This window comes from Odocoileus virginianus, chromosome 29 (assembly GCF_023699985.2).
Source record: "Odocoileus virginianus isolate 20LAN1187 ecotype Illinois chromosome 29, Ovbor_1.2, whole genome shotgun sequence".
NCBI classification, from domain to species: domain Eukaryota; kingdom Metazoa; phylum Chordata; class Mammalia; order Artiodactyla; family Cervidae; genus Odocoileus; species Odocoileus virginianus.
Window position 1 is genome coordinate 37,073,174 of NC_069702.1, and position 20,303 is coordinate 37,093,476.

General features: G+C 32.9%; 1 protein-coding gene across 33 annotated transcripts in view; it reads right to left on the reverse strand.

Moving 5' to 3' along the window:
• Nucleotides 1-6,606: 6,606 nt before the first annotated feature.
• ADGRL3 (adhesion G protein-coupled receptor L3) overlaps nucleotides 6,607-20,303 on the reverse strand; it is a 912,058-nt gene continuing 898,361 nt past the window's right edge. For 14 of the 33 annotated variants that reach the window (XM_070458356.1, XM_070458372.1, XM_070458357.1 and 11 more), the window contains 2 exons: nucleotides 16,660-16,677; nucleotides 6,607-14,717 (listed from right to left, as the gene is read on the reverse strand). In XM_070458356.1, coding sequence (XP_070314457.1) covers nucleotides 13,918-14,717; nucleotides 16,660-16,677 — 818 coding nt within the window. In that variant the 3' untranslated portion in view covers nucleotides 6,607-13,917. Of the gene's footprint in view, nucleotides 14,718-16,625; nucleotides 16,678-20,303 lie in introns of all 33 variants that reach the window. The other 19 variants (XM_070458374.1, XM_070458369.1, XM_070458375.1 and 16 more) reach the window with 2 other exon arrangements.

A 20,303-nucleotide genomic window follows, 5' to 3' on the forward strand; every position in this document is an offset into this window, starting at 1 on the left:
TGATGGTCTCCCCTCTAGCTTGTTTGAAATTAAGTCTACTGGAAATAGTAATTTCCTCTGATGTATATCCAAGTTTTTGCATCTCAGATTTGGAACACTTCAAACTATTTTTTTTTTTTTAATGAGACCACTCAATTATCTTTAATTTTTATCTAGCTTTTAATATTTCTGGAAATGCTTCAAAAGAAAAATCAAAATTTAGTAGCACTTTTAGTTTGCTTATTCACAAAAATCTCAATAATTACTTCCACTTAAAACTGAAGAAACTAATAAATAAAATACACTCTACAGTCATATGGATCATGAAGCAGAAAAGGTAGGACTATAATTGTGTTTCACTTCTGACTTCTTTTGATAAAACTGAAAATCCTATGGCATTATTCAAGGGGTTGGATATTTTCTTTAACCTAAAGAATATAGAACGCCCCAGAGTATGACGCATATATATTCCTCCTTAGTGAAATTGGAAATGGCAACCCACTCCAGTATTCTTGCCTGGAAAATCCCATGGACAGAGGAATCTGGAGGGCTGCTGTCCATAGGGTTGCACAGAGTCGGACATGACTGAAGTGACTTAGCAGTAGCAGCAGTGAAATTGGGGGAAAGCTGATAGGATTTGCTTTTGTTTGTTAGAATTATATATATATTGGAGTAGGAAATAGCAACTCACTCCAGTATTCTTGCCTGGAAAATCCCATGGACAGAGGAACCTGGAAGGCTGCAGTCCATGGGGTCACAAAGGGTTGGACATGACTGAAGTGTGCGTGCACACACACACACACACACACACACACAGACACACATATATATTTCTCCTCATTTTCCTCCCAATAGTTGTGTATTTGTATGTGTGTTGGAAGGTAAGATCAGCAATCCATATTCAAATAAACTGCTTTTTGTGCAAGCATACCTTGGGAAAAGTCCTGACCATTTTATCTGAAAGACTGTTTCCAACTGGTGGCAGCATGTCGGAATTGAAATGTAATTATTCTTTTGTACAGATGTATGTATTGTAGTGGGGTGTATCCCTCAGTTTTAAACCTTCATACTGGATGAGAATAACAGCTTCTCTGGCTGTCTCTTGCTAATCCTGGATTAAACCTAATAGCATTTTCATCTTTACCCTTTTTTGAGAAAGAGTTTTCATCAAAACCAATTTAATTATCTTTTCAAGGACACATAAGTGTTAGAAAAAGTAGTATTTCTCTACTTGAAATTTTCAAACTTACAAAGTAAAATTCAGGGCTTGACTGAGAGAATGAAACGTTCACTTCTGATTTTCCAATGTTTATAATTAGACATTAAGAGAGGAGAGAAATTAATTGTAACTGAGGGAAATATGCCACTTTTGTAATATTGATTGGATTATGGGTTTACTAGGTGCTTTTGTGAGATAGAACTGAAACTAAATGAAAATTATCAGTTAAGGTCAGTCAGATGTAAAGCAGGATTTAGCTGTGAAAGAGTGACATTTACAAGGCCCATGTCTCAGATGGACTGGATGAGACACAGCCGTGTAAGAACTGATTCTACTCCAAGTGTGTTTTTCCAGCATCCCCCTCACACTAGCTCCTGTTAAGACTTTGTTGTCCTAGAGCAGATAGGAACAGTAACCTAGGCTATTCCAATCATGGTACATAATCCCACAGGGAAAACTGGTCGAGGGTAAGCTATGAGAACCAAGCATGGTGAATCTGAATCACAGGACTAGAAAATGGAGGAGCAGGCTTTTAACTCAGGCAGTGTAGATTAAAGTCTGGAAACTCAGCCACCATCAGATACTGCTTCTCAGTAGGGAAATCAAGCTAGCACGTAAGAAAAGCAGATAAAAATAAGGCACGGAGCAAGTCTTTACTGTGTTCATTGTCCTGGTTCCTAATTAGTTTTGTCTTCACCCTTTTCCTACATGATTACATGAATCAATAAATCCCATTAAATATTTGATATTTTTATTTGTTAACTTAGGAAAGATTGAGTTTTGGTTCTGTTGCTTAAAAAAAAAGGATCTTGAAATTATAGTAAGAGAGGAGAAGCTATATCACATGTGAGGTAGACATATTGCCATAGGAAGGCTAAACCAGGAAAGCATTTTAAAAATAACATAGTATGAAATGTGCTAATCAGGAAACCCTGATTCAAGAATGAGCTCCAGCATGAATCAGGTATGACATTGAACACTTCCTTGTCCTCTGTAGTCCTCAGTTTACTTATCTGTGAAGTAAAAGGACGGAACTAAATGATTTCAAGAGTTGTCTCAGGTCTGCAATTCTGTGAATTTACCCTGTACATTGGGGACACAAATGACTTAGAGTGATGAGCAGAGAAGTCCAGAGAGATGGAAGAAAATGACCTAGAAAAAAAATTTTGGTTGAGGACTAACACAAAAGTGGGTCTGGGAATATTGAAAGGAAAAGAAGGGAAGCAAAAGAAAGGATTGGCTGATGAGTAAATTTTTAGACTGAGTGAGAGAAGGTGCTGTTGATAACAAACATCAGATAAGGCAGAAATGACTTTGGTGAACCACAGACTTAAGAGGGGAAAATGAGTAAGGCTAAGCGTAAAGATAACAGGGAGGCTGAGACCGAGATTGATAAGGAGGAAAATATTAAAGAGAAAAGATATCTCATATTTCTATGAGATTAGATAGAATATAGCCTGAATATGAGGGAGACTGGACAGGGATGTAGTAAGATGGAGGTGATGACTAGATAGAGGAGAGGAGAGCTTAGGTATAGCTTTGTGAAAATAATGGGAAAATAATGGGAACGGAAATTTTCTAAACAGCCCAATAAATAATATAAAGCAAACACGAGAAAGAGGTGGAGTGAATGATTATAAATAATTCTTCTGCTCCCCTTGTAAAATATTTCCTATCATTGCATAACTGAAGTAGCTGTCATCAGAAAGGAGTTAGGACTCTGGATTCTTCTAAAATATGTGTCAGATATTTGTATTAACAACTTGTATATAAGAGATGAAAAGTGAAATTGAAAATGTTAGTTGCTCAGTCATGTCTGACTCTTTGCGACCCATGGATTAGAGTCCACTAGACTCTATATATATACTATTTGTTTATATAAATATATAAATTGCACATGAGTTGATTTATTACCCCCCCACTTTTTTTTTTTTTACCCTTACTATAGCAGACATAAAAAAATCATTATGGGATTCCTGCTTACTAATCTTAGATGCATCTTTCAAAAGGTATGTTCCAAGCAGACATTAACATTTGATCAGTTGTCACTAGAGCAAAAACTATTTGACATCCTATCATTTTATCCATGAAAGTTATGTGTTAAGTAGCTTGGTAATTTAGATATATTAATTCTATGTGTCATTGCTGACCACTGAAGGAGAACTCTAGTATCTGTGAGAACCCAACATAAGTGGTCATTTCTAATGAATGGTTACTGATTTTTCTCTTACCTTTCATGGGGTCCTCCATGCTATTCCTGATTAGAGAAACACTTAGGAATCAATATTAGGTGTTTACTAGAACTTAAAACAAAAATGTGAATTGGATGACCAACAGGTAAATATTAGCTGGGCATTATATTGAAGAAACTTAATTTACTATCTGTTATGCATTTTTAATAATAAAAAAGTATATCCTTCATCATTTTACAAGCAACTCATTTTTACAGTGAGTAGATTTTTGAATAGCTGTGACACTGTGCAAAATACCAGGTACATATATGGTTTGATAATAGTCAAATTTCCAGGGAAAACTTAAAGAAACTTTTGTTCCATGCAGTTAATTCCTGGTATTTATCTTTGAATTCTGCATGATCTGAAACTAATAACTGACTTCTTTCTATATGATAATATTCATGGGCTTGAAAATGGTAATAGAAACCCAGATATTCTGAACAAGTTTTTCATCTATGAATTAAACAATTAAAAATATATTTAATAACCCAGTTGATTTCTACTTGAATAATATATAATTTATTTTCATATATTGAGAGAAAAACCATTTAGGTGATTAATCAGACTCACCTGAGGATAAGAAGTTTTCTTTGTAATTTTCTGTATATCATTTCTGCTTTAAAGAGAAACTTTATAATATTTTGAGCATATTTAAACATTTTATTAGCATTAATACCAGTATTTACTAAACTCTTAATTCTGTGATTCTCAGCTCAAGCTGCATATTAAGTCACCTGTGGGCTTTGAAGATTAATTTATACTTGTTCACCACCCAGAGATTCAGATTTAATTGCTTGGAATGAGGTGTGTGTTTGTTTGTTTGCTTTCTTTTCTTTTCCTAATATGCTCTAGGTGATTCTCATTGATGACAGGGCTGAGAAATACTGAGCTAACTATTGTATTGACTTTTATAATAACACATAAAAATAGCAAGATAAGTTTAATCATCCTCTTCAAAATAAGAGAATGAAATGTAGCACTACTATTGTGTTTATAGGGATTTGAATCAGTCTCTTTCTTTGTAAATGAGAAACTCGATTGTTGAGAAAAACTCTTTGTTCCCAGTTTCTGTTGCCAAATGGATATTTGATGTTCAAAAATAGGAAGCTATATTAAAATAAAGAGATTTTATGATTAGGCAGAATTCTTAAGGTGTCATTCATCTTAATTGCTCTTTCTCCACCTGAAGATTGGGACCAGACATTTAGGGCCGATACTTTTGTAACATTATTTTACAGTGAGTTATAAAACCAATTAATATTGGAGGAATCACACCTACAGCATTTCATTGGTATAAAACACTCAGGGGAAATAAAAAATGCAGTTGTAACAAAAATATTTGGGGCACTGTTTTAGCAACTGAGTTCCATAGGTTAATCGTTTTAAATTTTTGCTCTTCAAGTTCCTTGAGGATTTTAGGGCCAAATAAGCTTAGGAAACAACACAATAAATACTCCTCTTTTACTTTGCAGTACATTCTCTGAAATCTAAAAAGTTATGTTACCTTGTTTAGCCTGACATCTCCCAAAAACGTTTAAATTCACTTTTTTTTTTTTTGTCAAATGAGACTTGCTGAAAAACAGTACACACAGAGTTTATTTAGAACAAAAAATCTGTTTTAAGAGGTGTTTTTTTTTTTTTTTTTTGAGAATTTCATGTGTGTCGAGTACATTATATATCCCATACAAATTAGGTGTTGCATTTACTTTAGAGATGAGATGCTCTATTCTTGGAAAATTAATTTTTCAGAAGTGTACAGTCAGTGACACTTCTCTTTCTCTCAATTTCTGCCAACTGCCTAGTAAAATGGAGTTTGCATTAACTTTGAGCTCTTTAAAAAGCAGGCTTCGTGCTTTTCTTAAAGTTTCCTTGAATATCTGTTTTCACGCCTTTATTTAAATAAGAAGTGAAAGTAAAAATGTTAGTCACTCAGTCGTGTCTAACTCTGTGACCCAGTGGACTGTACGTAGCCCACCAGGCTTCTATATCCATGGAATTGTCCAGGCAAGAACACTGGAGTGAGTTGCCATTCCCTTCTCTAGGGGATCTTCCCCACCCAGGGATCCAACCAGGTCTCTTGCATTGCAGGCAGATTCTTCACCATCTGAGCCACTTCAACTAATCATTTAGTTGATGTGATGAATACAATGGACTTTAGACCATTGACTTTAGACCGTTTAGACTTTAGACCAAAAATCTCTTTTTTTGAACTGAAAGAGATTTTGGTTCTAAACTCACTAGCTCTATGACTCTGAGGTCTGAATTTCAATTTCTTTTGTGTGAAAAAATCCATTTCACCATATGATTGGAAAGATCAAATGAGGCACTATAAAGTGTCAGGTCCACACTAGCCACTCAAGAGTTCCTGATTTCTGTTTCCTTTTCAAAGTATTTTTTTTTTATGAAAATGTATTTTCAATATTACAAAGCAGAGGCATCTAAATTACATTTTCTCTAGCTGAAATTTGTACTGATGCTAAGAATTAGTAAACTAAATAATCAGAATCCCTGACAGTACAGAATGATTATATAATGTCTACTTTGGCGATCCACAACATTTACTATTTATCATGCCTTTTATTCAAAAGAATAGTGATGTCTCAGATGGTAAAGAATCTGCAAGCAATACAGAAGACCCAGGTTCAATTCCGGGGTTGGGAGAATTCCCTGGAGAAGGGAATGGTTACCCACCCCAGTATTCTCGTCTGGAGAATTTCATGGTGGGCTACAGTCCATGGGGTGGCAAAGAATCCGACGCAACTGAACAACTAACACCTTCGCTTGCAGAGAGCACCTAATTCTCCTTTGGGCCAAAATTTCACTGGTGACCGATTCTCCTACTTGCCAGTTCGAAAGGAGGAAAAAGAAATTGATCAGGCAGCAGATACAGGATTGCATTTGATTATATCACATCATTGCAAACTTTAAGGGCAAACACTATGATCTGAATTTAACTTTGTTTTCCTGGAAATAACAAATCAACTCATAGACACTTCAGATGGCAGCAGTTTTCTGAAAACTTAAACAAAATAGCTTCATGTTTATTTTCAGCTTGTCAGAGGAGATTGAAGGGGTGGGGATAGTAAGAGTCCATGTTTCAATTATCTTGCAGTTGAAATACTGTTCCCAAACCAAAGTTTGGGTATTACCATATAATAACAGTGACTACATCTCTTATTGTTTACTGATATTTTTTATTGAGGTTTGTAGCTTATGGTTTTACATGTGATTGTACAGAAGATTTAAGGGAAAAAAAAGTTGGAAACGTACAAGGGAAAAAAATCCAATAGATTGAAATCTGGTAGGTGTATATGATAATTTTAATGCCATGTGTAAATATATGAGAATGTAAGAGACCAAAGCCTGCAATAGCTATATTCTAGTTTCTAAAAAAGTGATTTTTCTTGTCAATGAGAAATGGCTTAATTAGTTGTTAGTTTTTAAAATAAACTATCCTTTTTAAAAAGATGCATTTTTAATTAGATTTAATGCTTGGCAAGTGGGAAGACAGTATGAAAAAAACTTTTCTAATTATCCTTCCATTTTCTAATATATTCACAGAAGTCATAAAGGGAAATCAAGTTGACCCTCTCTACAATTCTTGACTTTGTAATTCATAGGCAAAGATCAGTGTTAGGATATACAAATAAGACTTGTTTATAACTGAACACATTCTGATTGTCCACAGCTGCTTCAAGACATATTATCTTATATTACTTAGGATGGTAAAGGAAATCTCTATTTTCAAATGAGGCATGAAAACCAATTTTAAATGTTTTTTTCCTAATCTCTTGATTCAGGATGTCATTCAAAACATAAGACATGGTGACAAGTTGAAATTCAAGGCATTAAAAAATGCACTAGAGGACAAGGCAGTGGTCAGCATAAGAAGATGATACTGTTCTAGTCACTGTATCCTGAGTTCCATCCCCAAAGACCTCTACCTACTACCAAAGAGTTGCTGTTATTCATGAATTTTGCCATTTTTTTGAGGCCAACCAATATATTTCGTTTTGAATCTGGCACTATTTTACCTGTTCCACTTTCAGAAGAATCAGAGGAATTTTTAACATTTAAAAGCCACTTTAGGTACGGATTTTAAACCTATTTCCTTGACAATATATTGTGAAATTCTGCACTCTTGGGCCACTGAGACAAACTTAACTCCTTTAAAATTTAAAATTATCCAACATTGGGCTAACTGTAAACTTTAATAACCTCTCCCTCAGACCACAAAATGGAACATTTTCCTTTTAAAATTATTCATTCTGAATGACAATATTTATCTAAATAAGATTCTTAGAAGGTATTACTTTCTTCTTCTTTCAAGCTCTTTCCTTTGGTATTTTAGAATGAAAGAAGCACTGGGAACTTTCAGACATACTTGGATTATGGAGTAGTTTGATAACACGTCATGTGTACAACTGTCTGCAGAATTTTATGAATTGACTACAATAACTGGAGAGAGAGAAGGACTTGAGAGTACTATTTTCAACAGTGTAATTATTTGTATTATTCAGTCTCAAAGTTTATTCATATATATATAATGAATTAATGATTATTGCTTGGTTATGAATTATTTTGCACAATGTACATAATTCCAATTTAATGTTAATTTAATGTTTATTAGAAAGATTCATAATAAAGCTCTAAAAGGTACAAAGCTACCAGTAGCATTAACTATGTTGACATATAATAGAGTAAGCAGACTAGAGCGTGAATGTGAATTGAGGCAAAAATATTTCTATTTAAGAGGACGTTTATAAAATATTCATGTTTCCTTGAGACAGGACTAAACAAGAAATACCTAAAGAGGGTTAAAAGTGTTTAGTGTTTCCTGTGGCAAAAATTATAATATGGTAAACTTAAATTTGATTTTTTTCACTACATCAATAACATTTGGTACAGTGTTTAAGATTTTTATCACTCTAAGTAACTTTAATATTTTTTACTGGATAACTTTTCTCTGTATCTCTAATTTAGTTCTAGTTACCTCACCATGACCTCCACTTGGTTCTGCTCTTCTGTTCATATTATGGTTGAAAACACTTTATTATCTCAACAGAGGTTTTTTTCCTTATATAATCTTCCTTGACTTCTTCACATAAATCAAAGTTCTCCTTTCACATGACTTCTTAAAGATCATAGATTGTATTTACCTTTGAAATAGTCTAAGGGGATATGAGTTTAGAAAGATTTGTGTGATGTACTATTAAGAGACAGAAATATTCAAATTAACACATTTGAATAATAACTTAAATATCCTAGATATTAAAGAATTACTGGCTTTTAACTTCTTAAAAATAGGGAATGGCAATAACTTTATTTCAAATGAGAATATGCAAAACCATAACAACTACCTGTTTCATTGCAAAAATCACAAAGTTTGCAACAATGTAAACAAGCTATTTCCTCTGTCAACAGGAAATAAAAGAAATGGCAGATGGAAGTACCTGTACAGATGAGTTGAAGACTGATTTCCTTTCTAAAGCAAAGAGGAAGTAATCAAGTTAATTAGCAAATAGGAAAGTTCTTCTTATGGCCTAAGCAGGAAAGAAGAAGCTATCAACACTTGAACTTATTTTAGTCTAGAAATGAAAATTTAGATATTTGTCAATATTCTTCAGATGATTATATAGGGACCTTTTTACTACTGATTACAAAATTGAATTTATGATTGGGATCCATCTAATCTATTTTATAAGCTCAAAGATGATTCTCATGTAGAATTCATTTGCACAAAAATGCTTCCATAAGCTATTTTGCAATGTTGCTGCTTCACTTTTGTGCTTCCATGTTACTAATTTATGTGTAGAAATCTAACATAAGACATATTTAAAGTATTACTTAGAAATGCATAATAATTACTTATGTGGTGAGCTATAATTAGGAATTGCTAAACATGAGCTAATTAATTCTTAATATCTTGATACTATTATTATAGTACATTGGAGAGATCATACATATTGCTATTTTATCTAAAATATATATTTGTTAAAGAAGAAAGGACATTCTTGTCAGTATTTTCAGAGTTACTCAATATCAAATTAGGATTTGGGTTCTTTTATTTTTCTTTCTAAATTTTTCTCTCTCTAAATACGAACTGACTACATACTAGTTCTACAGTATTTTTTGAAAAATGCCATAAGCAGTTGCACTTTGGTATAGTACTGATGGACAACTTCTAAAAAAATCAATTATCAATTATTCTGTCACTAATAGGAGGTGATGATTTTGAAGTTGATCTTTAGACAACCTAGAAAAAATATTTTCCTCTCCCTTTTGGTCTCCACAATTAAGCAAAAAGTTAGTCTTTGAAGTTTTTAATGTCATTTTTTAAACCAGGCAAATTAGTCAATGGATTTGAACAGGTTTGAGGGAAAAAGCTGAGGACATTGCCTGACTTAAGTTTATGGGTTCTTAATTCATTTATAACATACGCTTTTTTCCATTATTATGGATATTTTTGTTACACCAACTAAGTTAATATTAGAAAATTTAAATATGAAATCTTAAAAACCTTGCCTCATAATGTCAACATTTTTAGACTAATGTTACTTTAAAAATACAAATCATAACTACATTTTAATTTCAGTCATTATAAATTAGTATTACAGGAGGTGAAGGGGTTTATACCTGCATTTGATTACTACATTATATTGACTATTTTTAACCTCAAGAAAATTTTTCATGCCAGTTTTTTTTTTTGCCATTACGATTATTTTAGCATAACAATTTATTATTTAACTATAGTATTTTTAATTTTAATAGAGTGAAAACAAAAGATGCTCAAAAACTTAATTGGAATTCCTGCCTATTTCTCCTCACAAAATTTATATTTCTCCATAAATATTATCAATTAAGAACATGGGCTATGCAACAATCCAACATTTTCTAAATCAACTAGACATGAGGTTTGTAAGCTAACGTCCTATTAAAGTATCATGTGAAACAGACCTCAAAAAGGAAACAAAATTATAAAATGTTATAAAAATGTTATCTTACTTAGAAATAATAACTTGTTTCACTGACATAACTTTTACTTCCAGCTCTCCAAATAATGTGCAATGGAGTATAGTATGTTTGGTGAAAATTTACTTTTTGATGGAAAATCAGATAAATACGCCGAAATATGCAAATAAGAGTGTGATGAATGTCACAGAGTGCTGAAAATAAAGGGTCAGCCAAATATGATTAAGAAAATTTTAAAGTTATTATCAATTGCCACACATGAAGATGCATGTGAAAGAAGATTCAAATTCAGGAATTCAACCCTTGCTCGTGTAAACAGGACTAGAGAGACATACACAAATTTCTATTGAAATGTATATATAATTAACTCTTTCATCCACTATTTTGTCTTCACTATAGTCACATTCAATTTGGGGGAATAATCTCTCCTCGTGAAAGTCTTTGGGATCTTAAAAGTCTCTCTGAAAGCACAGCAATTATGATGTATGCGAGTTCAAAAATCTGACCCTTTCATCTTTAATAAGCGCTTGGTTGTTACCAACAAGGACTGAATGGCTTTCCACATCAGACTATGTATTCAAGTGATCTTCAACTTAGACTATGGAGAGCTGAGAGATTATCAGCTTCAAATTTCCATATAACGAAACACAAAAAATAATGGTCAGGGAGGTAGCAACAGCAGAAAATCAGAATTGGCATCATCAGCAAGCTGAATTGAGGTAGTTTCCCCATTATTCTGTGAAACTAGCTTCTTATTGATGGAGCTGTTTTCATATAGAGTACTGTTGGATTGGCAAAACTAGCATAAGTCCTCATAAATCCACAGACTACATTTGTGTTTCTGAGGTTACCTTAAGCATGTCTAAAAGGGATTCTTTAATTATCAAATGTATTCTATTACCAGATAGACTAACCACCTTTCAGGAGTTAATATTGCCATATGTGGTAATTGAAAACCTAATTACTCATAAAGCTTGTGGTTCTCCTGTAACTTAGAGACAATGTGTAGACTTAAAAAATACTTATGTCAAGTGACTAAAAGGAATGATGCATAAGATATTTTGAGGTGATATTGATTTAAGGTTATCATGTACTCTGGCCCAGTACAGAATTTTTTCTTTCGTTGTATATTAAAACTGTATCCATAGATTACTGGCTACTCTCTAAACTATTCTTTCTAATCTTAATTCAAGAAATTAATTTATAGGTGGCTGATGCTTAAATTTTTTTGGAAAAATAAAAAAAAAATCACCAAGAAATCATATAACATAATTAGAAATTATAATTTGGCAAATTCATTCTAACTTTGTCCTAGGAGGGTCGCCATGCTTGCACACTGCTGGTAAAGATTCTTCTTCAGTAACTGGAGATCTAGAAAGTTTCTTTGAAAGGACTTTTCCCCTCTCATTTTATCTATACATAGTAAAACAACAAAAAAAGTAGCATAAAAATGTCTTCTGTTTATAAAATGGGTATTGTCTTTGCCATTATTCTTGCATTTTTAGCCAATGGAATGAATTTAAATATTCAACATCAAAATGAAGACTACAAGGGAGGAAAAAATATGATCCTTCTTTTCCGAATTCAATACTTTAAATCTCTGATTGAAGCTGATTTTATAATAAGCCGTGTAACTGAAGCTGGCTTATAAATAAGCACATAGTAATCTATATATTAACCTGCTTGAAAGTAAGTTATGCATCTTATTTCAGCCAACATAAAAATGCCCATCTCATTTTTTTCTTATATTTTGTCTGCAAAAACTAATTTTGTGACTAATTTTGTGCTTAGTTTATTCATCTAGGCACATTGATTTCTTTAGCATGGCTCATTTGGGCCACAGAGGATTAGCAGAATTTATATACTGAAAACAGAATGAAAGAAAGGTGAGAAAAATGAAAATAATAATTAATCATATAGTACATACATCAATACAATATCTTCTAAATCTCAATCAGTTGTTTATTGGTTGGCAAACAAGTTTCACTTTTACAACAAATATTAGTAATGAGGTCATCCAACTTTGAGACCATACAAAATGGATCATAAATTTAAAAAAAAAATTGTATGTGCTAATTTACCTCTTATAGTCCTACATTACTTAAAATCCTGTCAAATAAATAATTTTCCTGTTAATAAACAAAAGAGTTTTCTTTTTTAAATCACTTCAAAATAACTTGACCTTTTGATTCTTTCTACAAGTGAGTGAATTTCCTTTAAAAATTGGTAGTGCAGGTGCCCACTTTGGGATCAGACTGAGTATTCAGCACTTTCACACCTATGGGATACCGTTTTTCACATGCAGAAGCCCCACTAGTTCTACTGACATCTCTTGACTTCTAGAATCATAGCTACTGTCTTAGTGATGAACTGCTTGCCAAATATGCTTTGCATTACAACAGATGTGCACTGTAAACATAAAGTTTTTCCTGCTCTAACTTGCAAAAATGCTCTTGGAAATATTCTGACTGAATAAAGATATATAGTGAGGGAAGGAAGTCTAATTTTATTTATTTTATTTTTTTGTAAAAAATAATTTGTTTGCATTACTAGAAAATGATTCTTATAAAGTGATAGCTTCATTTATTTATTTATTTATTTATTTATTTATTTTTTGCCAGGTGAAATTTTAAAGAAAAAAGGAACGAAAGAAAGAAAAGAAAAAAAAAAAGAAATGAAGAAAGAAAAGAAAGAAGAAAGGAAGGAAACTTTGCTCTTATTGGTAGACAAACTTGCAAGACCAGCACAAAAGAAAAAAAAAAATTCTTTTTTTTTTCCACTACATTAACAGGACTCAAATTCTGGAGGAACAGAAAGCAGACTACATGTGCAATGCTAGTATCTGTACATTACATAGAAATTGTTCAGTTTTTTTCTGCCATTAGTTTATCATCAGTTAATACAGCAAATCATAAAATATGCATTTAGCATATAATTCTAGAATTCGCCTCCATTTCATTATTGATTTTGTTGTTTGATTTTGTATGCCACAGCTATTCCCACTGTGGCGAATTCAGGTTGTGAGTGACTAAAAACCACTATGTGATACAGTTTGCTTTGCTTTTTATGTTTGTGCAGCACTCCAGTCTAGATGCAGCATTGTTACTAACTTCAAACTACTGTTCTGGCCTTTGAAAAAATCAGGTCCTTGTAATGAGAGTAACAGAGCATCAGAGATGTTAGAACAAACACAACATAATTCAACAAGGCCACCATGAGTGCCATTTTCTTCAAATCTCGTTCATTAACATAATGAAGTCTCCATCTTGGGGTGGGGGGTGAAGGACAAGAAAGCAGAGGGCACAGGGGAATTTCAGCAGTTATCTTTCTCCCCTGGGCTGACCTAAAAATCCCAGTTTAAAAAAAAAAAAAAAAGGAGTCTGAGAGTTTGTGTTTGTCGTTCAAGAACAGCATAAAGATTTAAAAGTACACACATTATTACCACTGCGTATATCAACTCAGCACAGTCTATCAGATGTTAGCAGTCTTGTTGGCTTCAATTTCTGTCATCTTCTATAGGCTAGTGACCAAATGAGCTGGTCCTTTTGAACTTCCCTCTGGAGGGGTCCCATCTTTGTTTGGAGGAACTATGAACCCATCACTGCTGCCGCGACCTAGCTGGTAGTAGGTGTGCAGCTGATGGACGTGGTTTCTGGAGCCGAGGTTTGGCATGCTTTTGTAGTAAACGTCTTCGGCATCACCACATTTGGCCGGCGGGGGTTCGGTCTGGGTGCTGGTGGTAACGCTGTCTGCAGGGGGCACGCCAGCCAGCGCTGGCATGCTGGTGTAGAGAGAATCCCTGTGGGGTGACTGCAGATCTTCCGTGTGCTCATTGGTTAACAAAGGGAAAAAGCTCTCACTGTGATCTTGGGGGATCCGCCTCCGGGTGTAATGGTGGAGCTGATGGTTCTCCGTGGAGTAGACTCTTGGGGGCAGCAAAGGAGCATCCGATTCCTCATGAATCAATTCCAGGCCCAGACTCTCCTCATGGTTAAAGGAGGTGGCATCATCCAGGACAATGGCATCATCTTCACTCCCACTGCCCAGGTTGTTCACCAGCTTGTTCATCAGATTCCTGTTCTGTTCGCTGGAGCGCTCATGGTTATTCAGGTAAGATGGGATATAGTTGGAAGTGAGTTCCTTCAGAATCTTTTTCTCTAGGGCAGTCTCGTTGTGGTTATAGCCACGGTCTATGATTTGCACACAGTTGCTCAGGTATTCGCCACTGGCAATGCTGTAACTATTGCCATGGTTACCATTCAGTGGTAGAGTATCCATGACACTTGTATCCCTGGCATTGTTCAGGAGCCCCTCTGAAAAAGATCACAAAACATTATGACATGCATGTCCGATTGGCCATAGAACACATACACAGACACAGAAGCAAAAACACCCGACTATGAAGTATGTATAAATTGGTAGCAATTTTAACTAAGTATAAAATGTTTGGAAATAAAAAAGCACTGTTAAATATATATGTACATATCTATATAAATATATATATGTATACTTGGACAATTGATAGAAATCTTATAAACAGAAAATAAGTATTTTCAGTAAATCTCTAAAAGAATTTTAAAACTCTATAAATTTGCACAAAACCTTATAAAGTTCCATACAAACATGCCTGACACTATTTGAAACATATTTGGTTATAACTTAGGAAAAACAAAATTTTCTGTAGTCATTCATAGCTTTCAATTTATACACACCAAAGTCAATTCAATAATTCATTACCTTTTAATTTTATGTGTTGTCTTAACATTGAAATAGGTATAGAATTAGCATAATTCATGGTGTGGTACTTTGAATATACTAATCAAAGTAGAAGATTCAAGCACTGTCTAATAATTTGGTAGTAATTTTGTAAAACTGAGAATATCCTTATACAAAAAACCACAAAAGGATTTTGTTAAATTTGTCAGAATGATATAGTTATGAAATAATGCCTAGGTTGATAAATGGCACATCAAAATAATTTGCAAATGGGAACTTTCAAAACAGAAATATTTTGGTTTACTTTCCAATTTTTTTTCTGTTATAAGCACTTTGGTTACTATTATATATCCATTAGTAATTGTTAGGGTCATTAGATAATTCTACAAAAGAATGTATAAAACATGGGGATCTAATTCCTATAAACATAGTGTCAGTATTTCAGGTTCCATTTCATAATGAGTGATGACTTTGTGTGCATATTAAGCTTTGGGTTTAAAAGAGATTAAACATCTTATTCTGGGAAGAAACAGCTGCAGTGATATAAATCTGACCATATGCTTCTTCAAGGTTTTTGCATTTTCTTGAATGAACAAAAATCCAAGAATCAATAATAGTTCCATAAATTACTTCAAATGCAACCACAAAATAAAATAAAACACAAACATTTAACCAATACTACTAAATAAGGGTACTTCTTTATAGAACAATCTTTTTTTAAGAATTCCATTAAACTTCTCAATACATCATTAACTTGTGAAAATATAGCATTCATTCTATATCTGTGATGCAGTTATGTTTACCAAAAGTGAGCTGGTTCATTACTGGTTTAAATAAAGTGTTCCAAATATATCAATTTTTGTATGGACTTCTGATACATACTCTGTGTTCAAGTAACACAGTTTTCAAAAATAACAATGCACTGAATACATTAAAAAAGCAGCCATCACAGACATAGGGTGAAGCGATTTATTTTCATGTTGTAAGATATCTTGTAGACAAATCCACGATGTTAAGAAAAAATAAAAGTAAATGTTTTTAAAGGGCCATATGTGATGGGTGATTGCTGCTGCAGAGGCTGCTATGGTATGCTTGATGATTATGGTTGAGCAACTGATGCATTGAAACGTGTTTATTATTTCTGTTGTCAATGCATTAGGTACGGGTTGAAAACAGCCATACTAAAAAAAGGTGGATACATTGTATGTGACATGTATTTGTGTGATGGAATGTAGTAATGAAAATTAAAAGTTTATGAATTACTTAGCAAAAAATAAATGCTTAATTTAAAAACAATTTAACTCACACAAACATTACATGAGACTTAACAACTATGTTACGTGACACAATAAAAGAATCAGACAACAAAAGCGTCTAATCTCTGTTAACATATATTTATATAAGTTGATTTATAGGTTCTTTAGTTTTTAAATTGTGAGATGAACTGTTTTTAATAACTACATCATCTATATGTGATGCAATAAAAGTGAACTAAAAAAAATTACATTTGATATGCAATGTTTAGCTTTACTCCCATACTTGTCTCTCTGTAGGGCTCTAAACGACAGCATGGAGAAAAGGAAAGAAAAACAACAAGTAAGCTTACAGCGACAGTAGAAGAAACATGAGTAAAAAGCAAATTGATGATATGCAGAAAAAAGAGTCAAAGGAAATCATTCCACTGCCCCAAAATTCATGAGTCTGTGTTACATGGCTTATCATAATTAAAAATACTGAAATGTTAGAAAATAAGAAACCCCCATAACACATGCTAATAAAATGAGTCTTTAATAAGCGTTTCGTCAGTTTGTAAATTTCAAACAAATACACATTTATTTTAAGGTTAAAATTATCACATCAACCAAAGCGAGTAAAATCCTGAGGGCAAGCCATGACTTTTTCCACAACTTTAATTCAATATTACATATATATTTGTGTGTATGTGTTAGGACATACTTGCTTCTAAGGAATGTCACTTTAATTTTTTTCAGTTAGATTATAAGTAAATTCTTTATTTTGTACAGAGAGAAAAGAAAAACACTTTGAAGTTTTTATAATTATGTTTGTTTACTTATGTATCTTCTCATGTACAAAGGTTATTTTTTTCCCACTGTACCTATACAAATGCTTTTTATCATTTGTAAATAATACTGATCAATACTGTCATTTCTGGAGCTCATATTCAAAAGTTGTATTACTATGGAGAAAGAAAAATGTTAAATCCAACCATTTTTCTGTATCATGAAAATGTGAGGGAAAAAATACCACCAATAAGTATCAAGTTTTCCTCTGGATTGTTGCATAATCATATGCAATCAAGCATTTTAAAAGTTAACACTTTAAAAGCAACCATAAAAACATTATTTTTAAAAATTCTCATATTTTAATCCAGTCAAAAAACTGCTCTTGCTGATTTTCTTTATAAAAAAGATTAAATCATCACAAAATAAAAACCAGGAAGTCACTGGGCTAGATAATTACAAGAGATACAGACTTGTTACAATTTAACCACTGCTTTAGAGGTACTGTTTTTGTACTTTAAAAGTTGATTTGCTTCTCAGCAAAAGACCAACAATATTTCCAAATGCAGAGAAAATTTCTTTGAGAGAAGAATTTGAAATAAAAAGCCAAATTAGTATAGCAACAGATGTAAATTGCTTGTAGGCTCATTATGGCCCCTTCTGTAAATGATAACATTTTAGAAGGGGAGAGCACAGGAGAGGTTACTGACGTTCAGCTCCTGCTTTGCAAGATGAGAAAGCTGCTGCCAAGAGAGACTGAACCTTATCTCACACCGCTCTGCCGACAGTGGCAGAGCTAGGATCAGAAGGGGAATCTTGATTGACTTCATGCAGTACTCCCCTCTACCTCCTTCTCTTCACATCCCACCTTAGACTTCGAAAGCCATAACAGAATATTTAATTATGTACTTTATACTATAACCTTGTATTCTTGACAACTATAATGTATTCTTCACGTATCCCATCCTAAAGATATGCCTTTCTTTAGAGTTTTAGAATTGAATTAAAATACCTTAAAATGTAAATTAATTTGTAAAAGCATGACTTCTCAATATATTACATTTTATTGACAGGTTAATCTATAAGATTTATCTAAGAAAAACTGAACTATCCAATATTGATAGGAAGATAATGGTCCAGAAATACTATGCATGAAGTTTTAAACACTTCCACAAAGAGAATCTGAATCCAATCTAACAAAAGTATATTATTCATTTTTGTTCCTAACACTATATGCATCAGGAACACTATAACATATCTTTGCATATTTTAAATAAAGGCATCAAAAACAAAAATGGATATTTTAAATCCAAATGCTTCTTTGCTTGGATGGCATTGGTATAACAGAATTAAAGGACCAACAGAACAGAACCAAGTTGTAATTCAACATAAACCACTCCAGTACATACCGAGCCACCTATATTTCATGTAAGATTTCACCTTGCCAGTAAGAATATAAGTGCATTCATCTGAAAGCATAAGATTAGTAGCAATATGATAGTCACCAAGTTTTATTTTTGGTCAGTGATAAAACATCATTTTAAGCACTACCATAGTTTCTTAACATCTTAAAAAATACTAAAAGATAAAGTAGTTGAACAATCCCATTTCTGATTCTGAAAACCAATAATAAAATTATTTACTTTTGTTTTTAAGAAAAGTCAGCCGAATGTAATTTACTGGCATAAACAACAAATCCATTCAGAAGTAAGCTTTGTGCATTTATTGATAATCTTAATAGCAATATTCAGCAATAGGCTCGAAAGGAATAAAACTTTGGATTTATATGGTATTATTTTAAATTTTGTTATTAAAAATTCACTTGGAAAGTGTTTATATAATAGTGTTCCATCCTTAGAAAAGTCTCCCAATTTAGAATGCCAATAATAAAGTAAGACAAGAAGGCAAATACTGAATTAGGGAAAACATAGATTAATGATTGTTACTTTTTCATTATGTATGACACTAGAAATTATATCTGAATAGTTAAAAAAGCTAAACAAAATGTGATCTAAATTTATTACTTATTTTAAACCAATTTCCAACAATTCTTCATGTAAGGTGAATAATGTAGAATAGATATAATTTGCAAATATGGTGTAAATCTTCATTTAATATCATTCAAAAGTTAATAATGTTAGCAAACTTTAAAATGCTTTTAGTGACACAGTTATCTATCATTTAGACTAATGAAAATAAAGAAAAGCCCCAGACAAGCCTTCATAAAGTCTGCAGAATTGTTCTGCCAAGCCACATTTGGTGCATTGTGTAATATACACATAACTGAGTGCTACAACAAAATAAGGATATTGGCAAACAGTAAACAATATAAAGGGGGATAACCATGAAGAAACTTTCTTCTATTGATAGCACTAAGGCTGCTTTACTAGAATAAAAAGGTGACTAAAAGACTCCAGATTAACTACATTTAAGAATTTAAGGGATGCCACAGACAGCAGAAAAATGCTTTGCTCATCTTTGTTCTAGAAGGCAAAGCTAAGCATCATGGCCAGAGGCAAATTTCGGCTTGGTGGAAAGAAAAATATTTATAACAAATGGAATATTTCAACAATTGAATATTTAAGTTCCTGAGCTAGGAAGGGCATCATTAGAGGAAATATTTAAGCACAGGCTGACAGAATGTCCACAGTATAGCAAAGAGGATTCAATGTGTTCTCCCTTCTTTTAATTCTAGGTCTATGATTCTCAGGTGTAAATCTCAAGAAACAGGATAAAATTAATAGTTTGCTTAATTATTTTTCCTACTGACAAACAACTTGACTATATTCCTGAAGTCACTTATGAATTATTGGCTTTGAAATTTTTGAAATCATTTAAAATCGTCTTTTGTATCTAACAAGGTGTCACCTAGGAAACTTAGATGATTTTAGAGAGATACCCATAGACCATGATGCAACAAACATGCTGTTTTTGGAATAAACATTCACACCAAGTTTTCACATTCATGCCAGTAAGTTTTTACCTCTGACTGAGGACACACACATGGATTCCCAAAAAAGGAGAACAGACATTTTACTCAAGATTGCTTAGGAAGTTAAAATATATCTAATCTATCACGTCCAGCTTGAAGGAGCTATTGAAGTCTCTTTGTTACAGTGAGTTATTTTCAAATATAATTTTAAATAGGTGGATCACTGATTA